The 24,572-nt window shown below is 29.1% G+C and overlaps 1 protein-coding gene across 1 annotated transcript in view; it reads left to right on the top strand.

The window, feature by feature from the left end:
- Ass (argininosuccinate synthase) overlaps positions 1–24,572 on the top strand; it is a 33,657-nt gene that overhangs the window by 1,606 nt on the left and 7,479 nt on the right. Inside the window, exons 2-8 of the mRNA XM_043046714.3 lie at positions 4,356–4,424; positions 5,011–5,256; positions 6,337–6,411; positions 12,386–12,456; positions 15,000–15,121; positions 16,505–16,589; positions 18,365–18,429. Coding sequence (XP_042902648.1) covers positions 4,356–4,424; positions 5,011–5,256; positions 6,337–6,411; positions 12,386–12,456; positions 15,000–15,121; positions 16,505–16,589; positions 18,365–18,429 — 733 coding nt within the window. The remainder of the gene's footprint in view (positions 1–4,355; positions 4,425–5,010; positions 5,257–6,336; positions 6,412–12,385; positions 12,457–14,999; positions 15,122–16,504; positions 16,590–18,364; positions 18,430–24,572) is intronic.

Here is a 24,572-nt window from a genome sequence, read left to right on the forward strand (position 1 = left end):
CATATAGACAACTAATATTAGTTAGTTATTTAATAACTAAGGGAATTACGTTCATGTGTTATTCTCCCTAAGTTAAAGTGAAGGAAGCAGAATATCTTTTTGAAAAGGATCCTAAAATGTGAAAAAAAAATTCAAAATGTTGCATTAAAAATACAGTAAACCCCGCTATAGTGAACCTTCTAGGGATCGAAATTTCGGTTCAACATAACCGGGAGTTCACTATATCCGTTACTCACGCAATTTAACTAAAGGTTCCCAAACTATCCTCCCTTTTATTACACATTATTCAAATAAATGACTGAAAAATATTATGTAGTAGCAAAAAATGTGTTTATTTTCATTACTCTTCGTCTTGCGTACGAAATTTTTTTTTTAAATCTTTAGCTGATGAGCACTCCTGAACATCAGATATGGAAACACTTCCCGACTCTCAGATAATTTTTCCTGAATTTCTGTTATTCCGTTTTCTAAACCTGTCTAACCTGCCATTCGAGCACATAAAAGTAGTCTCATAAAATCGCTCAGCAAATTCATCGACATTTGTCCAGATACTGGAAGATTGCGGCTTCTTCGATTGGTAATGCTCATTAAAGATCCACATCAACATCATAAACAACGACATGATTGTGGCAATGTAGTCAGTATTACGGAGTTGCCCAATTTACTTCCCAGTTATTGCTCGTCAATCTAAAACTGAGTGGGCTTCTAGAGGGGGATAAAACAAAGGGGAAATGACAGCTTATTGACTTAATTACGTATCTCTATGTATTAATTAGCATGGGTTTTTCTTCCTTTTAAATAAGGTTACTAAATATGTATATTTATTAGGAAAGAAGGTCCTTAAGGAACAGTCATCATGTATTTTAAGTTAATTCTGTATTTTTAAATTCTGTATCAAAACAAAATACAGTAAAAAGGCTGTTTATATTGTAAATGGCATGTAAATGTAGCTAGCATGTTCCATTCATCATTAGTTCATACCTTTGTCGGCATATTGTGAAACTTGATAACGGTTTATCTTGAGTGGGGGCATTCAACTTTTTCTTATTGGAGGCACACAATGGTTTGGTGAAGTGCACTTCTATGCGTAACTGTTAAGTAAGTAGTGAAAATGTTAAGGACAGAAAAAATTTTTAGATAACACGCTGTATTTAGTTTTAAAGAAATTAAGTTATGCTTAAACTGTTTCAATATGGAATTTGTAGAGAAGGAAAAAAATATTTTATTTTACTTTTGTTTTGTTTGCATAAAAAAGAATCTGAAAAATATTTTTTTAAATTGTTTCATATCTCTAATTCATTTAATATGTTTAAAAGGATCAAAACACTCATCAATAAGTGGAGATTAAAACATGGTGGAAAACATATATTTTTTTATTATACCACAACTAAAGTCTAAAAAAAAATCTTAAGCAATTATTTTGACAAATTGGTAATTTTGACAATGTGAAAATAACAATCGAGACAGTTAAAATGAGTCACAATGAGAAATGCAGTTTAAAAAAAAGCAGTATCGCTATGTTATTATTTTAAATTAAAAAAATTCCCTTACAATCCAAAAAGAAAAAAAATTTAAAAATCCTACAATCTTGTACTGTTTAAAGACAAAACTAGGTGTGAAAAGATTTTGATGCTCAGTAGCAAGAAAAAGATATATGATTGTAAAATACTTCATAAATATTTTATTTCCTTGCATAATTTTATTAAATGAAGTCATATTTTTTGTGGTATAATCATTGTATTTTGTGGATTGGCGTTTGTGAAAATAATATTACTGATGCTAACAAGAATTAAAAAAATTTTCTTCTATTTGTTACTAATATCCTATCAATAGGTACGATATATTTCTATGATAATTAATGTTTAGACCATCTACTATTTTGTAATTATTTCAGAAAAAAGGACAATTAAACTTATTTTTTTTGGCACTTTTGAAATTTTTTATAAGGTGTACATATGCTTCAAATGTTGTAATTGACATGATGGAAACTTTGTACAATTTGAATTGTAAATGAGTGTTTATCGAGTCTATAATATGTTGTATTTTTTATATTTTTTGAAACCCAATATTGGAGATTAATACTGAATGCATAGTTTTATTATGCAAACTACGAAGACATTAAATATCGAAATCTTCCTTTTTGCAAATTCTCCAGAGCAGCGTCACTATGGCCGTTTTAAAATTTTACATGTTTCAAATTATCTAGTTTCCTGGTCTAAAATAAAATTTTCAAATAGTAAGAAAACCTTCGAAATACTAAGCGTAAGACTGGAAATTGTGTAATAATTTTAGATTTAAGCAGAATATCAGCTTTCTCTAAAGTGAACTTTAAACAACATCTTGAACTGAAAGAGATAAAATGGGTAGAAACTTAACCCCTTAACGATCGGTTGATTTTCAAGAAAACAGTAATAAAAGTGCCTATTTTGCCAAATACACGTGTTTGATTAAAACTGACATCTAGTTTAAAATAAACTAACTATATACAACAATTAGCTTAAAAATATCCTGGTACTGCCTGCCATCTGGTGTGTAAAATGAGAAATGAAATTTTTTTCGGGCAAAAGAAATGAATTAGTTTTATTCTTATTGGCGCGTTACTACTGAACACTCCAGCCCGAAAATTTCACGGGAGCGAGAAATAGAGGGCGAAACCTCACCCCGTCATTTTAAAGGGAGCGAGAAGAAAAGGATTAAACACTGCAGTCTAGACAAGTCAGATATTGTCCCCAATGTATTTTCTTACTCTGAATTAAATGAGACCAAAACCAAGTCAATAGGACTAATGGCGCCTTAATTACGATATAAATGTTCCAAAACCATTTATGTTATTCCATATCCTTTTCCCCAATACTCAGGTTATTCAAACAAGTGTTTCTTTCTTTTTTTCTTTTACAGTTTTTTCAGTGTCGGATTTTATGTATAATCACCCTGCATATCGGTTGTTTGATTTGATTTTTGTTGATTTGCCTGTCTCAACGCGCGGTACCTTAATGGTAAAAACGCAAAAGTTTTAGAATTATTTTAATACATATTAGACCACATGCTAGTAACAGGAAATCAATTACAATGAGTCTTGTATGTATTAATTTTTTTTATTTGTTTCGCCTTTATATTTCGTCTTCAAGTAATAATTCCTTTGAGAATAGTAATTGCTAATTTTAAAATTTTATAAACTTAGAATCCATCAGAAGAAAAGGTGGTTGCAAATTATTTAATAACCTGAACAATTTCATTGATTAATGATAATAATAATGAAGGTAATTAATTACACAAAGAAACAAATCTTTAATAAAAAATTTTTGTTGTATTTATGTTTATATTTGATATTTCCTTTTTCGGGTGGGGGAATTTCAAATCTGTAATTAGTTTTACTCTTAGAGCTAAAGATTTTGTTTAAAATGACATTTTTATTCCATTTTTGGTCGAAATGCACAAGTTTAAAAAAGCTATAAATAGCAGGGGGTAGCGTAAATGTTGCTTAAAATTACTAGGGGATTTAAGGGATTATTAGAGATCGCCTATGCAGTAGGATTAAAACTGCATAGAAACCGATGCTCAGAAATGTTGTCGTGCACGTCTAGGGGTGCTTCCATACTATGTCCTGTTCAGAAGCACACGGAGAAACAATTCATAATAGTGAGGCGCCGCTAGCGGCGTATGACGACATTGCCTGCCAAGATTTTAATTGCAGAGGTACCTCTGCAATTAAAATCTTGATGATGGGTCCTAATTTTTCAAAAGTTTGACGCAACATTTATGCTATCCCCTGCTATATATAGCATTTTTAAACTTGTAAATTTCTACAAAAAATTGAGTAAAAATGTCATTTGAAAAATACTGTAGATTGGCGAGAGAAACCTATTGCAGATTTGAAATGACTGACACGAAAGTATCTTAGATTTGTTAAAAAATATCATGCAACAGAAAAAAAATATCCCCCAGTGTTATAATCGCATCACAATATATGTAACTACATAGATATCATGTACAATTATATCATAAATTCAGTCAAATAATCATAACATTAACTAATAAACATTAATATTAAACAATCATAATTATTATTCGACCATGTGTACTAGGCTTGCATCCATTAAAAATAATGTTAAAACTTTTCCTAATATTAATTAATTTAAAAATATTTAAAGATGAAAAGAGTTTTCTTTTTTTGTACATTATATAGTCGCACTATTTTCTTGCTGGCACTAACATACATTATATACTCATAATCCTAATAAATATCAGAGTATAACTATAAATTTTAGATGTGTGAATAGTTTTTCCATGTAAATTGCTTTTTTTCTTAAAAGAAGAAAAGAAAGTTTGTTTACTTATAATGCTATATTTTACAGGCGGATGTAGGACAAGAAGAAGATTTCGAAGTGGCACGCAAGAAAGCTACTAAACTGGGTGCAAAAAAGGTAAAATTGTTAGAAATTTAACTTCAAAAATATTTCCTGAGTTTTGTTGTGTTTATTTTATTGTGTTCTCATGTAAATTTATTTTATTAAAGATTAAAAAATATATATATCTTTCCAGATACGAAGAATGAAACGCTTGACACTTTTACCTAATTACACGAACGTAACAAAAAAGTTCAAAAATCGAAATTCGAGTAGTCTAAATTGAATTCGCGAATTAGCAATGTCTCAATCACTATTTTCTCACTAAACAAGACATAGATAAAGAATTTTTTCCCCGTTTTTTTGCTTACGACTTTAAAAAGTATAACTATTAACAAGATATTCGTAACAATATTATTTTTTTTTGAAGTACATCACTGCTATTGTAATTAGCTCTCTTGTCATCGATTGAACTGATGGAATCGTTGTAGTCTTGTTCTTAGTTGGAAATATCGGAAGCTTCTTAATTTTTTACTTACATTTTTTTAATTCTATATATCCCGAATAGTCAATTAAACATTCGGTACTTCCCGTGGATTATGAATGATACGTTTTGATTGTTATAAGCTGCTAAAAACAAAGATTTAACGAATCATTATTCCAGGTGTATATTGAAGATTTGCAAGAAGAGTTTGTAACTGATTTCATCTGGCCTTCTGTTCAAGCCAGTGCAATATATGAGAGACGCTATCTTCTGGGTACTTCTTTGGCTCGTCCATGCATAGCCAAGGCTTTAGTTGCAGTTGCAGCTAAAGAAAACGCTGATTACATATCCCACGGAGCGACTGGAAAGGGAAACGATCAAGTCCGGTTCGAATTATCTTGCTATGCTTTGAATCCAAAACTAAAAGTAAGGCAGGGATTTATTTTTCTAACATTTGGTTTTTAATACTCTTTACTTGTCTTTTTAAATTTTATATTAAATATATAATTTTCGTTTTCTTAATTTCTTTCACTCATGCAAATTTTTGATTCTAGAACAACATTTAACAGCGTTATAAAACTAAAACTGAATAGCGTGGCAGCCCACTGTGCCCATCCCAGTTATCTTGACCTCGGTTTCTGGGGTACAAAACAGGTGTTCCGGTTGAGTGGTGTGGTCAGCCGAACGCGGAACTCCTTATACTTATAAGCATGCTTGGCACTCATTTTATGGACGAACTGAGAGAATGAAAGTTTAAGTCGACCTAACCCGGGTCGAAAATAGAAACCGAGACCTGAGGCAGGAAGCTCTACCACACAGCCACCAACCGCTTTGTGCCTTTCAAAAAAGTGAAGGAGAAAAACGAGGTTACATTATTAGATTAGCAGGAATTGATAATTTTAAGAACTTTTTTGATTTTTTTTATCAAAAAGTAAAATAATAAAAAGATGCAATTAATTATATTTTGGATAAATTGTTTAATGCTATACATGCCATTTTTAGAGTTTTTCAAAATTATATTTTTGTTTAAATTGACAAAATTCGATATTGAAAATGCTAAAGATAATTTTTTTAACGTAACGTAAGTAAAAATAAACATCTTTGTAAAAAATCTGAAAACAGATATATGTATGATAATAATTAACTACCTTTTAAAAAAATGCTAATTACAAGATTTTATCAGTATAATTTTATCAGAAAAAAAAATGCATAGCGAATCTAAAATTCCACGTGCTTTGTTTTTAAAATTCTAACTGGGGATCGATCAGACTTGTATTTTATATGTTTCAAAAGATATTGCCAAATAAAATAAATATTTAACATCGATTTACGTATGAAAATTAAATAAAGAGGATTTAAAAATTTTTCCTCAGCGTTTTAGGCAGTTGAGTTCGGTCAAAACGAAATAAATGCCTTTTAAGAGTTTAATCTATATTTCTTTTTTGATTATTATATTTAAATGAGGTGCTTAAGTTTAAGTGCTGTCTTTTAATTTATTTCCTTCAGGTAATTGCACCTTGGAGATTAAAAGAGTTCTATGAGCGTTTTCCTGGAAGGCCTGAGCTTATTGAATTCGCTAAAGTAAGTTCTCTAAACAAATTACTATTACTTTTCTGTAACATATTAAAATTCTAAGAATAGTTTTAGTGGAAAATTCGGAAATATATTTCAGTTTGTTTCATTTCACCAGTGTAATGATATTTTACAATATAACAAGAAAAAACTAGAATTTTAATGCTTGTGAAAATAAAAGCAACAAAACTTTCAAACAAACATCAAAACATTATTAATAGTGCTATATTCACAAATATATAGGGGAAAGTTGGACAAAACGGGATACCATTAGTTTTTTTATTTACTACGGAAAATCTGTTAAAGAGAACTACACATTATTTTTTTTATAGCTACATCACTTATTGAAGCACAGAAAAAACATATTTTAAACTAATTTTAATGACTGTAAAATAGGAAAAAAAGTCATTTTCCAAACTCCTACATATCCCGTTTTAGCATACATGGGTCGGACAAAACGGGATAGGGTTTACAATGTTTAATTTTTTGTGTATAACTAACTAAAAACATAATTAATTGACAGAAAACTGTAAAGCAAAATTTCAAAAAATTTTATTTATGGGATTTTATTGCTTCTAACATTTTTATATACTCTAACGGACATAAGTATGTCCGTTAGAGATATACCAAATAATCTCTCTTATAGAGCCAATACATGCTCACGCGTTTTTTCTTGTTCAGCATTGAATACTTTGATTTTGTCTCTTATATGTCCAACTTTTCACTGCTGCCAATCCAGGGGTCAATGTATTTGTACGAGCCTTTTTTACCTTTTCTTCCAGTATAGTAATAATAATATAGTAAAAGTATTAGGCCAACAAATAAATAGGTGGATAAAACGGGATATAAAAAAACTCTATCCTGTTTTATCCAACTCATAAGTATCCCGTTTTGTCAGACTCAGACACTTTTCAAAACAAACATAGCTGCTGCCTAAACGTGAAAGAAAAATTAGAGTGACTAGACATGAGAATACTCGTTAATAGATGCTTCACCAAATGTAATACTCACTGGAATTGTAATCCTATATATATAGGCAGTGCAATGTGAAAAACAACGCAAGTAAATGTATAAAGTGGCAAAAAAATGGAGTAAAAAAGTTCTGAGACCTACAACTTTCTATCAACTAGTGATATCGAGACGGTACGCACTGTAAATGATATAATCACAGTCAAATAATAAGTTTCTGTCGTCGTCCGCTAGATAGGTTCAATAGTCTGGTCCCTAGGCCATGTATCCCGTTTTGTCCGACTATCCCGTTTTATCCAACTCTCCCCTATATATATATATATATATATATATATATATATATATATATATATATATATAGCACTTTAGCATTACTATATATATATATATATATATATATATGTAACATAAAAAGCCTTTTATTAATCTTTTTATGTTAGTTTCTTTGCTATAAAACAACTCCTACTTTATTACTAATTAATTATTCTATTTGAAATACTTTCTCACACTTTTAAAAGCCACATCCTGTTTCTAAATCTATTTTTAGCCAAAGTATGCATACATTTAAATAAAGATCTTTTTTCCCTTTTAAGCCGTGGGAATCACTCGAGCAAGTTCATTAACCAATTGTAATTTCTGAGTTTTCCCTCTTTTCCCTAAATAGAGACATTTTAGGATTTTTTGCAAGATTTTCCCTACCAGAAAGACTGTTTGCTGATGGAGTAAACATCACTTCTTCGCTCTCACTCAACTAAGAATGTTCAAATAAAAGTTACTCTGATTTAATTAAATCCTGTGTCTGTTTTCCTGCTCGGTCCGACTGCATCATTTTACAAGCCGAGCAGGATTTTAAGAACTGATGACACGGGCGCAGGATAATATTAAATGCTTCTTCAAAACATAAAAATAAAAAATTAACTAAAAGAACACACTTCTACTATGATGGAAGATTTGAGCCTTTTAACGAACGGATCGAAGACTTCACAGAGAATGCTTAGCAGTTCATTGCCAATGCTGCGAAATTAATTGGATTTGGATGAACCTTGAAAGCATAGTCTGCAAATTTATCAATTTCGGCGTTAGTCAGTGACTCATCTTAACGAAGAAGATGGTTTTTTCCCCTGTTCAACTAACTCTTCTCGTGTTTACTCTTGGAATGGTGCGACTATGGAGAAAACATTAAGAAAGAAAAAAAAAATGTTTCGTTTTCAAGAATTCCATGCCTCTAAAGACCATCTGTTCCATATTTGTGAGTTCCTGCTTATTTTAAAGTGACAGCGATTCTACATTTCCAGAAGTTCATCTTAATGGCTACGATTCTGTTCGCGTGTGCAGTTTAGTGATAATACAGTGATTCGCGCAGTGATTCCCAGTGTTTAGTGATAATCCTCGATGGAAAATTCTTCAATGGTATTCATATAATGAAAATTTACTTCGATCCGTGCTTTTGGTTTGATGATAATTTACAAATATTTTTTGATTATCAAAATATGTGGTGTTTGAACAGCGAAAATAATAATAGATTTTGGTTATATTCGGAAATTTTTTTTTCTCATTCTTGATATTTCATTGTGATGATTATTAATTTTTATGATTATGAATTTTTCATGATTATTAATTTTTATTCATTGTTCTTATTTTGATTGTTTATTTATGCATTTTCAAAAACTTATAATTATTGAAATTTACTTATTCTTCGAGGAATATTATATTATTAAATTGATTTAATATTATTAGCATAAAAATGTTAAAGGATATTTAGTTTCGTTTTGATTATATTATGTGTTGTAATATATGATCAATTGAATATTTTTTTTAAAATTTTGCTTTAGTGTTTATCGTAAGGTAACGATAAATAAGCAACTATGAGATTTAATTTACTTCTAAATGCTATATTTAATTGTTAAAATTTATTTTGGTTATTTGAATGCCCTTACGAAGTGGCAAAAATTACAAATTTAAAATGGATGAAAATGCCAAAAGCAATACAGATAATTCTGAAAAAGAATTGAGTGATAATTTACTAAAATTAAGTATGGATCAAAGTGTACAGGATAAACCAGACATACTAGTCTTTGAGCCGGACATTGGTGTTCAATTCACATCCTGGCTCAAACACTTCGAAAAACAAACTCTAGATGCTAAATGTAATGACGAATGGAAAGTTAGAAATTTTCAAAAATTCATTAAAGGTTCAGCTTTAAAATTGTATATTAATAACTGTCTTAATTGTAATTCATATCAAGAAATAGTTGAAATTTTTAGAGAGCATTATTTTTCACCTCCATTTGGCTTTAACGATTTTCAAAATTTAAAATTTTCGGGCCAAGCTAAAGACCTAAATTCGTATTTTACCGAAAAGGTAGAGTTGGGTCGAAAAATAAATTTAAGTAATGAACATATAATTGAGGGTCTATCTATTGGTTTGCCCCACCAAATCAGAACACTTTTGGTTTTAAAAGAACCTAAAACCCCAATTGAATGGCTCACTATTGTTTCGAAAATAATTCACGATGTACCTACGGTCTTACCCCAAACTGAAACTAAAAAATTACCTGAGTCTAAATTTAATGGGTATAGACCACAATATCAAGGCTGGGTACCAAGGCGGCCATTCTTTAACAACTCAAGTAATCCAAATTATAATCCTCGACAAAATCAAAATTTTCCCCGGCCTAATCAAAGTTATAACCAACAATCCCAATTTAGACCTAGAATTCAAAATGAAAAGTTTCAAAGAAATAAACAACAAACAAGTCATTTCGCCCAGGCTTCCCAGGAGTTGCCTCCTAAGCCATGTAAATACTGTGATAAGCTTGGTATAACCAATGCTTATCATTGGGGCCAAAATTGTGTAAACAAACCTAATTCTTTTATGACTGAGAATCAAACTCAGCATAAACAAGAAAGTGACCAACCACGAAATTGACAATTAATAGTATCCGGATACATACAAAATACATATGACAACTATAAAAGTGACAAATACCCGATTACGACAAATAAAACTATCCTGTTAAATATTGATACAGGTAGTACTTTAAATATCATCCCAACTAAACTTTTTGAAAAACTTAATGTCCAAAAAGAAAGAAAGAACTTTGTTAATGTAAAACAAACAAAAGGTATCTTGCAACTTAACCACACTTGTACCTTAAATTTAAAAATAAGGAAAATAGCTAGGTCAGTAAAATTTTAAAAAACTGATTTACCTAATACCATATTGAATTTGAGAGCTTTGTTTTGGATTTCAATTAATAATGAATTGTGTTAAACGGGTTGTAATGTAAATTCTGAGAAGACTGATCACCTTTTCTAATTGTAAAAGCAATTTGTTCTCACACATTTTTTTCCCTGAAATCCTGGTTAATGTTTGCAATTAAAAAAAAAAAAACCAAAAAAGAAAGTAGATAGAAAAAAAAAATTTTTTTTTTCAAATCTAAGAAAAACAAAAAGAAAGGAAGAAGATAAAAATTTGGGCATAAAAAAAAAAGAATAGTAAAAAGAAAAATGTTAACAAGTTTAAGTGAGTTTAAAGAAAAATAAAACAAAAGATAGACTGAAAATAAAGACTTAAATAGCAAAACTGAAAAAATCTTGAATTATCAAGTGTTTTTGAGACTGATTGTGATAATGTGGGGCCGCATTGTCAAAATCATGTTGACGGAATTATGCAAATTCAAGATAATGAAAAAAATTTCCAGCTTCAGGAATTTTAAGAAATTTTTCAGATATTTTTGCTAAAAATAAATAGTATATGAATATAGAGACAATAAAAATTGAACCTCAAAGGTTAAAATAACCATCAAGTTACCAGTGTCAAACTTTTTATTCTCTCATTGAAATAAAAATACTGAAGTCTTAAACTTCAGATTAAAGACCATTGTGTCAAAATTTTTTTATACATTTTATTTTCAAGATGTACAAATCCTGAAGAAAAATTTTTTTGGAAAAAGTGTCAATTTGTATTTGTATATCTCATATCACTTGTATTTTCATGTTTTTGAATATTTACATTTTAAAGAAAGTTTTTATAAATTTTCTTATAGTGAAAGTTTATTTTAATTGTGTTAGCATGAGTGTTAGCACTTTGTGTTAGCACATTGTGTTAGCACTTTATTTACAGTGATTTTCAAAAAGGACCTGAAAAAACTTAAATCACAAAAAGTATTGAAAATGAAGATCTAACACTTCATTTTGATGGTAGCGCTACTTCAATTTTTTTTTCTCGAGACTTTCATGAAATTTTTTTATATTGTGTACTTATATGTATTTTTTATAATTCATATTACTTTGAAATCTTGTTAAAAGTGCAATTTGATTTTTTGTATTTTAATTGTGTCATCATAGGGAAAGTTTTGCAAAGGGATAATTTAAAAAAATTTTAGATATTAGTCAAAATTTTTCGGCGAGGGGGGATGTAACATAAAAAGCCTTTTATTAATCTTTTTATGTTAGTTTCTTTGCTATAAAACAACTCCTACTTTATTACTAATTAATTATTCTATTTGAAATACTTTCTCACACTTTTAAAAGCCACATCCTGTTTCTAAATCTATTTTTAGCCAAAGTATGCATACATTTAAATAAAGATCTTTTTTCCCTTTTAAGCCGTGGGAATCACTCGAGCAAGTTCATTAACCAATTGTAATTTCTGAGTTTTCCCTCTTTTCCCTAAATAGAGACATTTTAGGATTTTTTGCAAGATTTTCCCTACCAGAAAGACTGTTTGCTGATGGAGTAAACATCACTTCTTCGCTCTCACTCAACTAAGAATGTTCAAATAAAAGTTACTCTGATTTAATTAAATCCTGTGTCTGTTTTCCTGCTCGGTCCGACTGCATCATTTTACATATATATATAGTAATGCTAAAGTGTTATATTACGAGATTCAACACGGACATTTCTATGGGATAAGTCAAACGGAAAAATACATTGAGTTAAAGTTGAATATATGTTTAAATTTTTTTCTTCTATATTGATGTCTTTATGGAAATACAGAAATATTTTTTAGGAAAATAATATTCCAGTTCCTGTTACCAAATCTGAACCTTGGAGTATGGATGCTAATTTAAGGCACATTAGGTGAGTTAAATACTTAATTTATCTGAAACGAACACCTAAACTTACCGAAAGTTAAGTCCGGTTTAACGCTACAATTATCCCCTAAATCTAACAATTGATGCTATTCTGACTCAATATCAATGTCAGGCAAATTTTTATCATAAGTAAAATCTGTCTCTGACAGTATGATTATAAAATTATATTAAATTCTCTTTCCTTTTAAAACTTGCGATGATTTTGGACTCAACACTTTTAAATATGAACTTTTTTTCATTACTTGAAAAATAAAACAGTTAGAAAAAATTTATTTTCACATCAATTAGAACGCGAATAAGACAGGATCGTCCTCCTCCTTCGTACTGAACTTCCAGTGATGCTGAAATTTTTGAAGCTTTTTCCTTCAAGATGATATATCCGTTTTTTCCCCCCAACTTCAAAGCGATTCATATCAAAACTTATTTAATTTAATCGAATGATGTTCAACACGAATATATTTTAGTCACTTCACCTTAATACTTTTTTCAGAATAGTTTCAGATTTTATTTTACAGTTTTTTTCTTTATAAAATCTCAAGGAATAAAAAATGTAAAAATTTTAATGAAAGGTATAGCAATAGCTTGGCGCAAATCATTAATTATTCGTCAATAGTCAAGGAAATTCACTTTTAATTTTTTAGTTCCTTTTTTATTTTATTTAAGTTTAATGTGAATGTCCATTTTGCTCTGAGTCTAAAAAAAATAAATAAAATTTTTAAAAACATTGTACAAAAATTATAAGGAAATAAAAGCTTGTGGAGTTCCACATTTTTAGCAAAGTTTGGCTTGTGCTTGGCAAATCGGAAAGTATCATTTTAATTTATAATTTTATGAAACTTTTTTAAACATTAATAGCAAAATATATTGAAGAAATATCAACACCCCAGTTCGTTGATGTTCCCCAACCCCCGAATATTGTCATGCAATCTTATATGGTTTGCTGTGCTCGCTTTGCTTGCTACTAAGTTAAACCCATTTGAAATGTGTTCTATAAAATCTTAAGAATTTAAATCAATTATTAAAATATTTAAAGCAAATTCCTCTTTACAAAAATAAAAATTTTCATTCAATAATAAGTTATTGAAATTAAAAATTTTAAATGGAATAAATGGCACTCAAAGAAATATATATATATATATATATACTCATTTTTCAATGAACAGCAATAAAAGTGAATAAAACTATTATTATTGAACCAGTATAAGATAATTAAAATATATAATATGGAACACTTTGTTTTTTGCTATGAGCTACTTGCTTTCAACAATTCAATTCTTTCCAACTTATAACTCAGTTTCTTTAAGCTTTTCTTTGACCTAGCTAGAAAAAAAATTTCGCTCAAACATTTGTTAACAAGTATGTTTACGCTTTCATGCTTGTGACAGTTTACACTCTTGATATTTTAATTCTTTGTTGCCTACTTAAAAAAGATGTGAGGACTTTTTTGTCGCCGTGTAAGAGAAAAATATATCAAGATAAGCTAAAGAATTTTAATTTTGAAGCATAATATTTTCAATTAGATCAATAATTAAAATATTAGTTTTTTTAGAGTTTAAAAAAATTTAAAAATAACTCATAGAACTTTTGTGAACACTTTTTACATATTTTTGTGTAAAAAGTGGTGTGACCATGTAAAAAAATTCAAAACAATGCATGCATGTCCAAATTATGGAAAGCGTATACTTAGTGCTATGTAGGAATAAAGTAAAACAACATAAATAAAGCACAAATAAAGGTACAAACATGTAGCTACTATAGTTTCAATGCTATAAACAGGAACCTTCCTCGATGTTAAAACTCAAATTGACATTAGAAGAATAATGATTATTATAATTGTGTTTAGACACCGAGTACTCTTGTTTGTAGAGCCAAAACTATAGTATGTCCACATCTGTACCTTTATTTGCACTTTATTCATATTATTTTACTTTATTAAACGTATGCAAGTTTTCAAAATTGATATGTCGAAACTCAAACTGGAGATAGAAAAGTGACGATCACAATAATTGTGTTTAGACACTGAAGAAGGCTTGTTTGTTGAGCCTAAACTAGTACGTCCATATCTGTAAACTTTATTTGCACTTTATTCATGTTATTTTACTTTATTTAATACATGAATGCTTCAAGTTTATAAAATGTTGTACCATGGGAAAACAGCTTTAAAGTCTTAGAATGAGTTTACTCGTGAAAGTTTACGTGAGGGTAAGTACAGATTCATTTGATTTGACTATCTATACTATAGATAGTATAGATATTATAGATCTATACTATAGATAGTATAGATCTATAGTATAGATATTGTCTGTAGGTTCTATAAACAATAAATATAATATATTTCTATATATCATGTTTTTTTTTTGACTAAATATCTTTCTGAAATCCCCACTGATTCTAAAGTCTTTTAATATTTTGCCAGAGTTATTTCCGTGTGCTTTTTACACAATCGCCCATAATCATTACTAAAAAACAAGTTTATTATTAATATTATAATATTTCATAAACACTGTAACGTATTTTTGATTTTCTTAGTTATGAATCAGGTATTCTAGAAGATCCATGGAATCCACCTCCAGTTGGTTTATATAAAATGACTGTTGACCCAGAAAAAAGTGTAGACGAAGCAACAGTTCTGGATATAGAATTTAAAGAAGGTATTAGATTTTCGTGTTAAAAAAAAACTGTGAAACTCTTTACTTCATAACTCAATAACACTTTAAATAGTGAAAAAACAACAACATTACATTTTGCCTTCTAGCAAGCAGCAAATCGTTAGTTTAAAAAACCAATTGCTAATTACATAAAAACGTAGGAGCGAAAATTGCAAGTATTTTCTGATGATCTGGATTTTTGATCGTTTATCCTTCTATTTTTCATGTGATTTTGCAAATTCCAATATTTTTAATACCATGTTAATAGGGCACGCGAATTAATTCTGAATTAGAGTTATCACCTTTTTACTCTCTAAATTAACAACGATTCCATCGTAAATCCTCATTGTTTTCCGATCATTTTTTCGATATTTATTAATAATTTTTTAATTTTTTTGGCAATTTCCACTTAATTTTTCAAAGTTCGATATTTTTATTACGATGATATTGCGACATCCGAAATTTCGAATTTGCGTAATCACTTTTTTATGAGCTTTATATCATTTTTCAACCATTATTTTAACAGCTATCTTTCGTTTTTTCAGTCTTTTTCACTCAGTTTTTCAAATAAGGATATTTTTAATATGATGTTATTAAGTTACAAATTTAACTAATCATTCTTTGACGCGATCAATTCGCGATTATGCTGTCATAAATCAACGTGATTTTCTAATCGCTTTCTCGGCAGTTGTTACTGTTAGTTGTTTAGTAACAGTTACCAGTTGTTAAAGTCAGCTGTGGCCCCGCAATTTGCACACTCTTTATTTTAAAACGATATTTTAAATATTATATTATTCCTACATAAGTATTCGGAATCACGCACTTGAGTACTTAAGCTTTCATACGAATATAATTATTTAATATTTACCATTCAGTGATCGTTTGATTGAAATAAATCACACAGCAATGGTTGTCATCAATGCATTGCCAAACCAGTTTAAAAAATGCTTGTTGGCACAGTGATTTTTCTAGTAGTTTTTTTAGCTCTAGCGCAAACGAGCGCACTTATTTTGAAAAATGAACTTATTCCTTCATTTTAATTTCAATCATTGCCAGCCATGTGGCCGAGTGGTTAGCGTGCCTGACTGCGAAGTCTATGGCTGTGGGTTCGAATCCCACTCTGAACATGGATGTTTCTCTCCGTCTGTGTTGTCTTCTAATGTAAGAATGTGGCCCACCCTATGAACGGGTATTTGTGGCAGTGTGGCGTGGGTAATATTGCTCGCCTCCGTGACTTTGATTCACAGGTGCCCACTGGGTAACGATAAATGAGCAACACTTCCGGCACCTTCTAAGGCGAGGAACGAAAGTTCAGTGCCTGCCGTTATTAAAAAAAAAATAATAATAATTCAATCATTTTCATTCCTTCAATTCTTGACTTTATAGGTATTCCAACCAAAGTGACGAATTTAAAAACAAATGATGTAAAAACTTCTGCTCTGGAGTTGTATTCATACTTAAATAAAATTGGGTAAGTAAAACATATTACTTACTTCTATTATATTAAACAATATTTCAGTTTTAAATCTGAACACATTAGATAAAAGTCGATAATTTCTTTTCTGCGTAGTGTGATCCGAATTGTTTAATTACATTTTTCTCACCATTGACAATATGAAGTTTCACTATTTCTCTAATGTTACATTCTTTAAAAACTTAATCGCAAGTGGCCCGGTTGGTAGGGCACTGGGCCCATGTCCAAGAGGTCATGGGTTCGATCTCCACCGGCCTGAGACTCCCCGTGTAGTAAATGGTAACTGGTGCACGTTAGATCTGTCGAGTTACAAAGTCTCCCATATTCAAATAACAAATCAAACCTCTGGGGGTACTGATCCAGGGGTTTCCTTGTCTTTTGGAATGGTTCAAAATTACAAGGCTACGGAGTTGAACATTAGTAGTCGTAAACCCTTGCACCCAACTATAAGTTTCACTTAAAATTAAAATAACACTATTATTCTAAAGCAATTTTTACAGTCAAAACTTTTCTCATAGTACAACACTTACTAGGTTTAAAACTCAGAATGGAAACAGCATGGTCACAGCACCAGTTTCAGCATGGAAAATAAATTCTTAACAGACAAAATTTCAAAAATTAATAAGTGATAAATACAAATAATTAATGTTTGTTGATTTGACTTAAATTAATTAGTTTATTAATGGAAAATTAAGATAGATTCTTCAAAAAACATGGTCAAAATGAAAGAGCAAATCTAGCATATAAAATCATACAAAAATATGGAGTCGCACTAGAGAAAAAAAAGTATGGTTAAGACTACTGGAATATGCTTAAAATAAAAGTGTTTTTGACTCCATAGAAACTTGGAAGAGCTTTGGAAATAATTTTAATAAAATTAACAATAAAATATGGTTTTATAATTTGCTATCAAAATTTTGCAATTGCGGTACCTTTATCATGTCGTCAAATCATTTTGTCAAATTTGGATTTTTAATTATGATACCATAGAGAGTGGTATGAAAACCACTAATTCGGTTAAATTTACTTTTCAGAATTGTTTTACTAAATGAGTGGTAATAAGATCTATGATCTTGAAAAACAGTAATTTTACTAGAATTGTTCTCCGTGCGCAAATTATATATACAAGAATAATTAACAAAACTCTTATTCATTATTTTATTTATACAGTATTTACGCACATGTTCAACATTTACGACCTATACAACTACATTAAATGCTTCAAAGTATTGCCAAACGCCTGGAAACCCACATCGTATTGACGCTACATGGAATGGCAAACATTCTTTAATATACAAATGTTTAATTTAAATGTTCACCGTTTTCTACTCCATGTTTTTTTGTCCGCCTTCATTCTTTCTCCCTTTTATTTTGGCCAATTTTTTTTTCATTTTCTTAAGAACACTGACTTATTTAAAATAAAAATAATTAAATTGTGCTTTATAAAGTATTTTTTCTTTAGCTATACTTATAAATACACTCATAATTATACAGTTATATTTATGAATATACAAATATAAAAACACGGAAGAAATTTTACAGACGAATTATCGAATCTATGAGACAGTAAGTTTATGGTAAGTGTAGACCTCTTGGAAAATTTTTATGCAGCAAACGTTATTTTAACATACAGAATTGCTTATAAGACTTACGTTTTATAAAAATGCAAAAGCACTGAATTCTGCATTCTCTAGATTTAGATTAAAATTTATGATACAATGAAATGAATACAATTTTATGAATAAAATATCATGTTTATAATATTTTATTAGGGGTCTGCATGGCATTGGTAGAATAGACATAGTTGAAAATAGATTTATTGGAATGAAATCAAGAGGTAAAAATAAAATTTTAATTCTTTAGTTCAATTTCAGTTTAGTTAATGAAAAATTAAAAAAAAATCATTCAAATTTTAATTTTTCCTTATTCTTATGTGCTTTAGAAACGTTACAGAATTTATGCAGGTTTTTCCGAGTAATGACCACCTTTAATATATGCTTTTAGTTCCCACGTCTGATAGGAAGTAAAAGATTAGTGGTCCGCAAACTCTTATTTATGTGGATATGAAAAACATTTTAAACTCTTATACTTCTAAATAAAAATAAAAATAAGTAAGTGCAAAAAGGGATTCAAATAAAATTAAACCATTTTATTTCAGGATGGAGAAAAAGGCGTCTAATAGCAAACTACAAATACAATTCAGTCTCACTACACTAATAAATTGAATTTTGATAATTTCAGACTCATCTTAGCTCTCCTCGCATCAATAATAGTTGATCATTGCTGAAAAACTTATTTTTTCCACTTATAATAATTTAATTTGAAGCCACTAAGACACATAGTTTTTTTTTTTTTAATTTTCGAAGGATTCTAAAATAATACGTTCAAGGTTGATCATTACACAACACCCGGTATTTAATTTACATTTTAATTCTTTATATTATGTACAAGTAACAACAGATTACTATTGTAAATTAAAAGATGTTTTTTGTTCAATATCACTGTTTCAAACTACTTAGCGAATCATATTATAATTCCGCCTACGTATTTTTATTAAAATATGATTTCTTTGTGAATAAAACTTAAATTTTTTTTATTTACTACGAGTTTACTGATTAAACTATACTAAATTAAAACTATTACACACAAATTTATTTTTGTTTTCTATTGCATTAGATTTTGTACGGATTTTGGATATTTTTTAGTTACTGATTTCAATTCTGTAATCAGTTTCTCATTCCAAGCTACATTTTTTTGAAGAAAATTTTTAGTCTATTTTTTAATGAAATGAAGGAGTTTAAAAACTTTATAGATAGAAGAGTGTCGCATAAATATAGCGACAAATTTCAAGGAGAATTAGGGGACGTTATCGGGATTAAAACTAAATAAAAACCCATGTCTGGAAACGTCGTCATACGCCACTAGGGGTGGTTTCCTGTAATGAACTATCTTTTTGTGGTTTTGAGTAGGTCATAATAGGGAAGTGCCCCTAGCCGTGTACGATGGCATTTCCGGGCATGGGTTCCTATGCAATTTTAGCCCTGATGATGTGTCCTAATTACCTTGGAAGCTTGTCGCAACATTTACCTACTTCCAGTGTTATACGTAACGTTTTTAAACTGGTACATTTAGACAAAAAATAGACTAAAAAAGTCAATTTAAAAAATTTCGTCGCTTTAGCAACAAAACAAATTTCAAAATTGAAATTCCCGCACTCGAATTAAGCAAGATCAAGTATTTGCATGAATGCAATTATAAATTTGTTCCACTGTGTAATCAACAATATGCATTTACTATAATTTACTATAGTGCAGATACAATTTGTTTAAGTGTAATCAACAGTAAGTATTTACCAATATTATTTACTATTATGTCATTAAAAAAATTTTCCCCAGTGTAATCAGCAATATGTATTTACTACAGTAGAGAACTCATTATCCGGAACGATCGGGACCATCGCTATTCCGGATAACTGATTTTTCCGGTTTTCTGAATCACTACAAAAAGCCGTTTTTTTATTGTTAAACCCAACTAAAAAAAAAATTTGGGAGTAATCTAAAAAAGAAGAAAAAACAATGAAGTAATACACTAATGATTATTTCCAAAATGATGGTAAGGTAAATATCTTTCAAAATAGAAGGAAAAATCCTAAAATCTTATGAGGAAAAAAACTTTTTTTTCAAAAAGTGGCCGGAAAATTTATCGAATTTCGTTCCGGTTTTTTGGTTTTCCGGTTTTCTGATTTCCGGATAACGGGCTCTGTACTGTAGTATAATTTACTTTTATTGCAATAAATTTATTTGCTTTGTAGTAAAATCGAATGGAAACAAATTACATTTTTTCTATTGTTTTACTCATTTCTTTAAGCATAAAACTTTTATCGTATGAATGATTGAAAGGTAACAATTTTTTTTACAATTATATTTCAAAATACATCTTTGTTTCTTAACTTTTGTTCAGAAACTAATTTTGCACTAAAATACTTAGACTAAATTAAACGTTTAAAATATTCATTATTCGGAAAATAATAACGATATTAAAACTACTATTCATGGTTTCCCTTCTCATAAAAATATGAATCTAACCTTTGTTAATAAATATCTTAAAACTTTATAGTAAAACCTCTGAAAGCGAAAGGTCGTTATCAAAATATGATCCATAATGAAAACTCACTGGTCAATGAAATGGGCAATAAAAACGTCCTTTCTAAATCTCTGGGGAAAATTTACTGCGTAATTTACAACTTCATCAAAAAAAGGCGAAATGAAAGTGGCATATAAATTTGATGTCATACTTTAAAATATATTTTACACATTTTTCTAGAGAATCTTTGCGCAAACGGGATTCAATATTTTATAAACTGCATTTATTATCACAAAACTTTCAAAAATTTAGGAATATACAGACTTATAAACTAATGTAAGCTTACATTTCGTTTCCCTTAATACGCAATCGAAGTTAAATTATTTAGTTTAAATAAGTATTTATTAGTGCTCCATGTACACAATAACTTTTAAGATAATATTTTAATAAACAAAATGTTAAATAAGAAAATGATGATAATATAGTAAACGAAAATAATAATAATATGATAAATAATAATAATATGATAAAATAATAATAATACGAAAATAATAATAATATGATTAAGAGACAAAAAAATGGCGTTATATGTCATATATTGTTTACTTAAGGTGCATATTAAAATTCTAATAAGCTCCATTTTTCTTTTAAGTATATTTAAAAAACACGTTTTAATGTAATTAGAACATTAATTACAAGTAATTAGATTCTTGTTTAATATAAAAGAATGCAATTATTTTTATAACCAACAAAATCGCTTGGATTAGACAACTATTGTTTTTCTCATTCTTTATTCATTTATTTTTTTTACTTTATTTACTCATAAATCCCTGATTTCAAACGAAGACATACTGCATTCCATTCAAAAAATTTATCTTGAAAGCGCATATTTTATAAAGTCGAATTTTACTTGATTAAAAAATTTCATTGGCTTGTCTATGGAAATAAAAGTCGACAAGTTTTAAACTCTCAAAAATAGACGCCCATTCTTAAGACTTGTCAGATGTAAATGAGACGTAACAAAAGTGATTTGAAATATAAAACGTACAGTTGTCAACGAAAATGGAAATTAAAAGCGAAAAAACAACGCTATGAAAACTTCAATAACTGAAAGTGAAGCAAAGATAACGATGGAAAAACAGAATAAGAAAAACCACCGGGGCAGAGAGGGGCAAATCAGAGCAAAATACATTTTCAAGCGAGATGGAAAAGTTGTGTGGAACTAATGCCGTTAGCATGGAAATCAGCATTCATATGAATGGAACAAGATTCTAGGACATTGAGATGAGCTGATGTGATTTGGGTTAGTATAATTTTGGTATTGTCGAAATGGAATTTATGCCAAAGATTTCAACAATCTGTACTCTGATTTAGGATTTCGTTTATTTAATTAAATTTACTTAACAATCCAGTGTCTTCCGTTATTTCTCACAAATGATGCAGTTCTCAGTAAAAATGCTTATTTACAGACGGATTTTAGAATATTGTTGCATTAGGAGGCTAAGCCCCCTGTTTACTGTCACTCTCTAACTTCGATGATTACTTCGCTATAATAGTTGTTTCTTGGCGTAAAACAGTTTTCTCTTCAAAATTTGAAACTGTTTCCTCATTCTTTTCTTCTGCTTCCATTCTCCACGTCTAAACATTTGTTTTATGATTCTATTAATATCTATTTGTGAACATAAATAATTTGCTCCGTAATCATCCATTAAAATAACATTTTAAATTAAATGCATGGAATAAATTAAGACAAATTTGGCGAGTATACAACCATTTTTTTTTTTTACAGAACAGGCTGATATATTAAGAGCAATTTGCGCATGCGTCACATTGTGCATGAAGCTGATCGTTAAGTTCTTAATCATTTAACGAATTTCTCTAACTGTAATTTATAATAGCATGTTAACGAAATTTTGGCCAAAAATTAATTATTGTAAATTGATTAATATGTTTAGACACTGATTACGTTATAATTCGCGATCGCAACGAACTATAGGGGGCGTTGTTGTATGAGACGCTTACCTGCGATTTCTACATGAACCGTCATTCAGTTACTCTAGAGACGTCGTTAGTGTAGCATGTAGCACTGCAACGTTCCTTCTTTATTGTGACTAATTAAATTTAAAATAGAAAAATGCTTGATATTCTTTCTTATGCAAACGAAAACAAAATGGTATCTCTTTTTATTAGAGAAGGAATATCCAAAACACATCGGAAAAATATTTGTACATTAACAGAAAAAAATATGCATATTCTTATAAGAGTTAAAACCTAATGCCCGAGAAATAGTTTACTAAATTTAATGCCCATGAAAGGCCCATTTAAACTTTACATTCTATAGTTTTAAGAATCATATTACTTCAAAAATTAAAATGAACAAAAAGTATACATAAGCCTCATAATTTTATGAAATTTAATTTTGTAAACAACGTTTTTTGACAGCAATTTTTATCAAAAAATTTCAAGTTTCAATAAAAATCATTATTTAGAAACTAAGAAACGTAAAATAAAGAATGCTGAAGAAAAAAAAAACAATTCTTTTTTGTCGCCATTTTTAGTGCTGCGAAAATTCGTCTTTGGGATTTGCCAAAAACAAAACAAGATGCAATTGTATTTTTTTAGGAGGGAAATATTTCACCGAAAAAACGAAAATGTACCAATTCCCACAACATAAAACTTTATCTTGGTAAACGTTCGTTTTGGAAATGTTATTTCATTTGGAATCTTATTTATCAGAGTTCATATGGCGATATGATTGTTTTGAATCTTTGCTAAACTCTATATCGGCTCATTTTCCACCGAAATCCGATTGACTATTTTGATTTTAAATAAAGTGTTTTATTTTATGAATTGTCGCAAAAATTTTAAGTGTAGATTAGCGGCACTTAAAAACCGCCAAATCTGTAGCGGCGGTGGCGTTAATAAGTAAGTACCGAATTTTTATTCCATACTTTTCTGAATCATATTACTTCAAACATTGGAATACACAAGAAGTATACATAAACACATAATGTTATACCATTTAATTTTTCAAAAAAAGTATTTTGAGAACAATTTTTATCAAAAAATTATAAACTAAAAAACGGAAAATAAAGAATTCTTAGGATAAAAAAACGATTTCAAGAATTCTTTACATTGAAATACAAACTTTCATATTGTTTCTTTTTTTATTATTCTTATAGTTCTTAATCAGACGTAAAAAACCATTCTGTAGAGAACCATCATCAAATGAAAAAAAAATATTTACAGTCAAATTTTTTATTGTAAAAATCATTGTACTTACCTGATTTATAATTCCCGGAGAATTCCAAAATGATAAGTTCCTTGTTTGAAAACTTTATTCTCAAATAATAGATGCATAGTTTATCCCTTCATTACTTTTAGATAACATACTATACAGCAAAATTTTATAATAGATATGAAATTGAATATGTAGCTAAAAACAGAATAGCTGAATTCTAGTTGAACTTATTCTTTCAACACTAAAAAATACTTACCAAGAAAGCGATTAAAATTAATTAAGAATCAGCACAAATGGCACTATTTCAAGTAACTTGGATAATTTTTTATTGTTGTTTTCCGAATTATATGGATACAGAAATATATACTATTCTATAACGAAGAAGAATATGCTATAACTATTACAATTCTGTATGTTCCGAATTCATATTTATTCACTGGAATGACGAAAGCAATGTTGACTTCACTTTAATTCGTAATGAATTGAAGACAGAAGAAATGCATTTTACCTTAATACACACATCTGTAACAGTATCCGAAATCGGAAGTCATCAGTTGCAAGTTTGTTGATAATAGAAATAAAAAATTATTGCGGAATTTTTCTTCAAATGTTTGCCGTGTTCTGTTCCTGAAAGATTTACTAATATTCTGGAGATT

The sequence above is a fragment of the Parasteatoda tepidariorum genome, chromosome 3 (genome assembly GCF_982258835.1).
Source record: "Parasteatoda tepidariorum strain Cologne lab strain chromosome 3, Ptep-v5.0, whole genome shotgun sequence".
Classification (NCBI taxonomy): domain Eukaryota; kingdom Metazoa; phylum Arthropoda; class Arachnida; order Araneae; family Theridiidae; genus Parasteatoda; species Parasteatoda tepidariorum.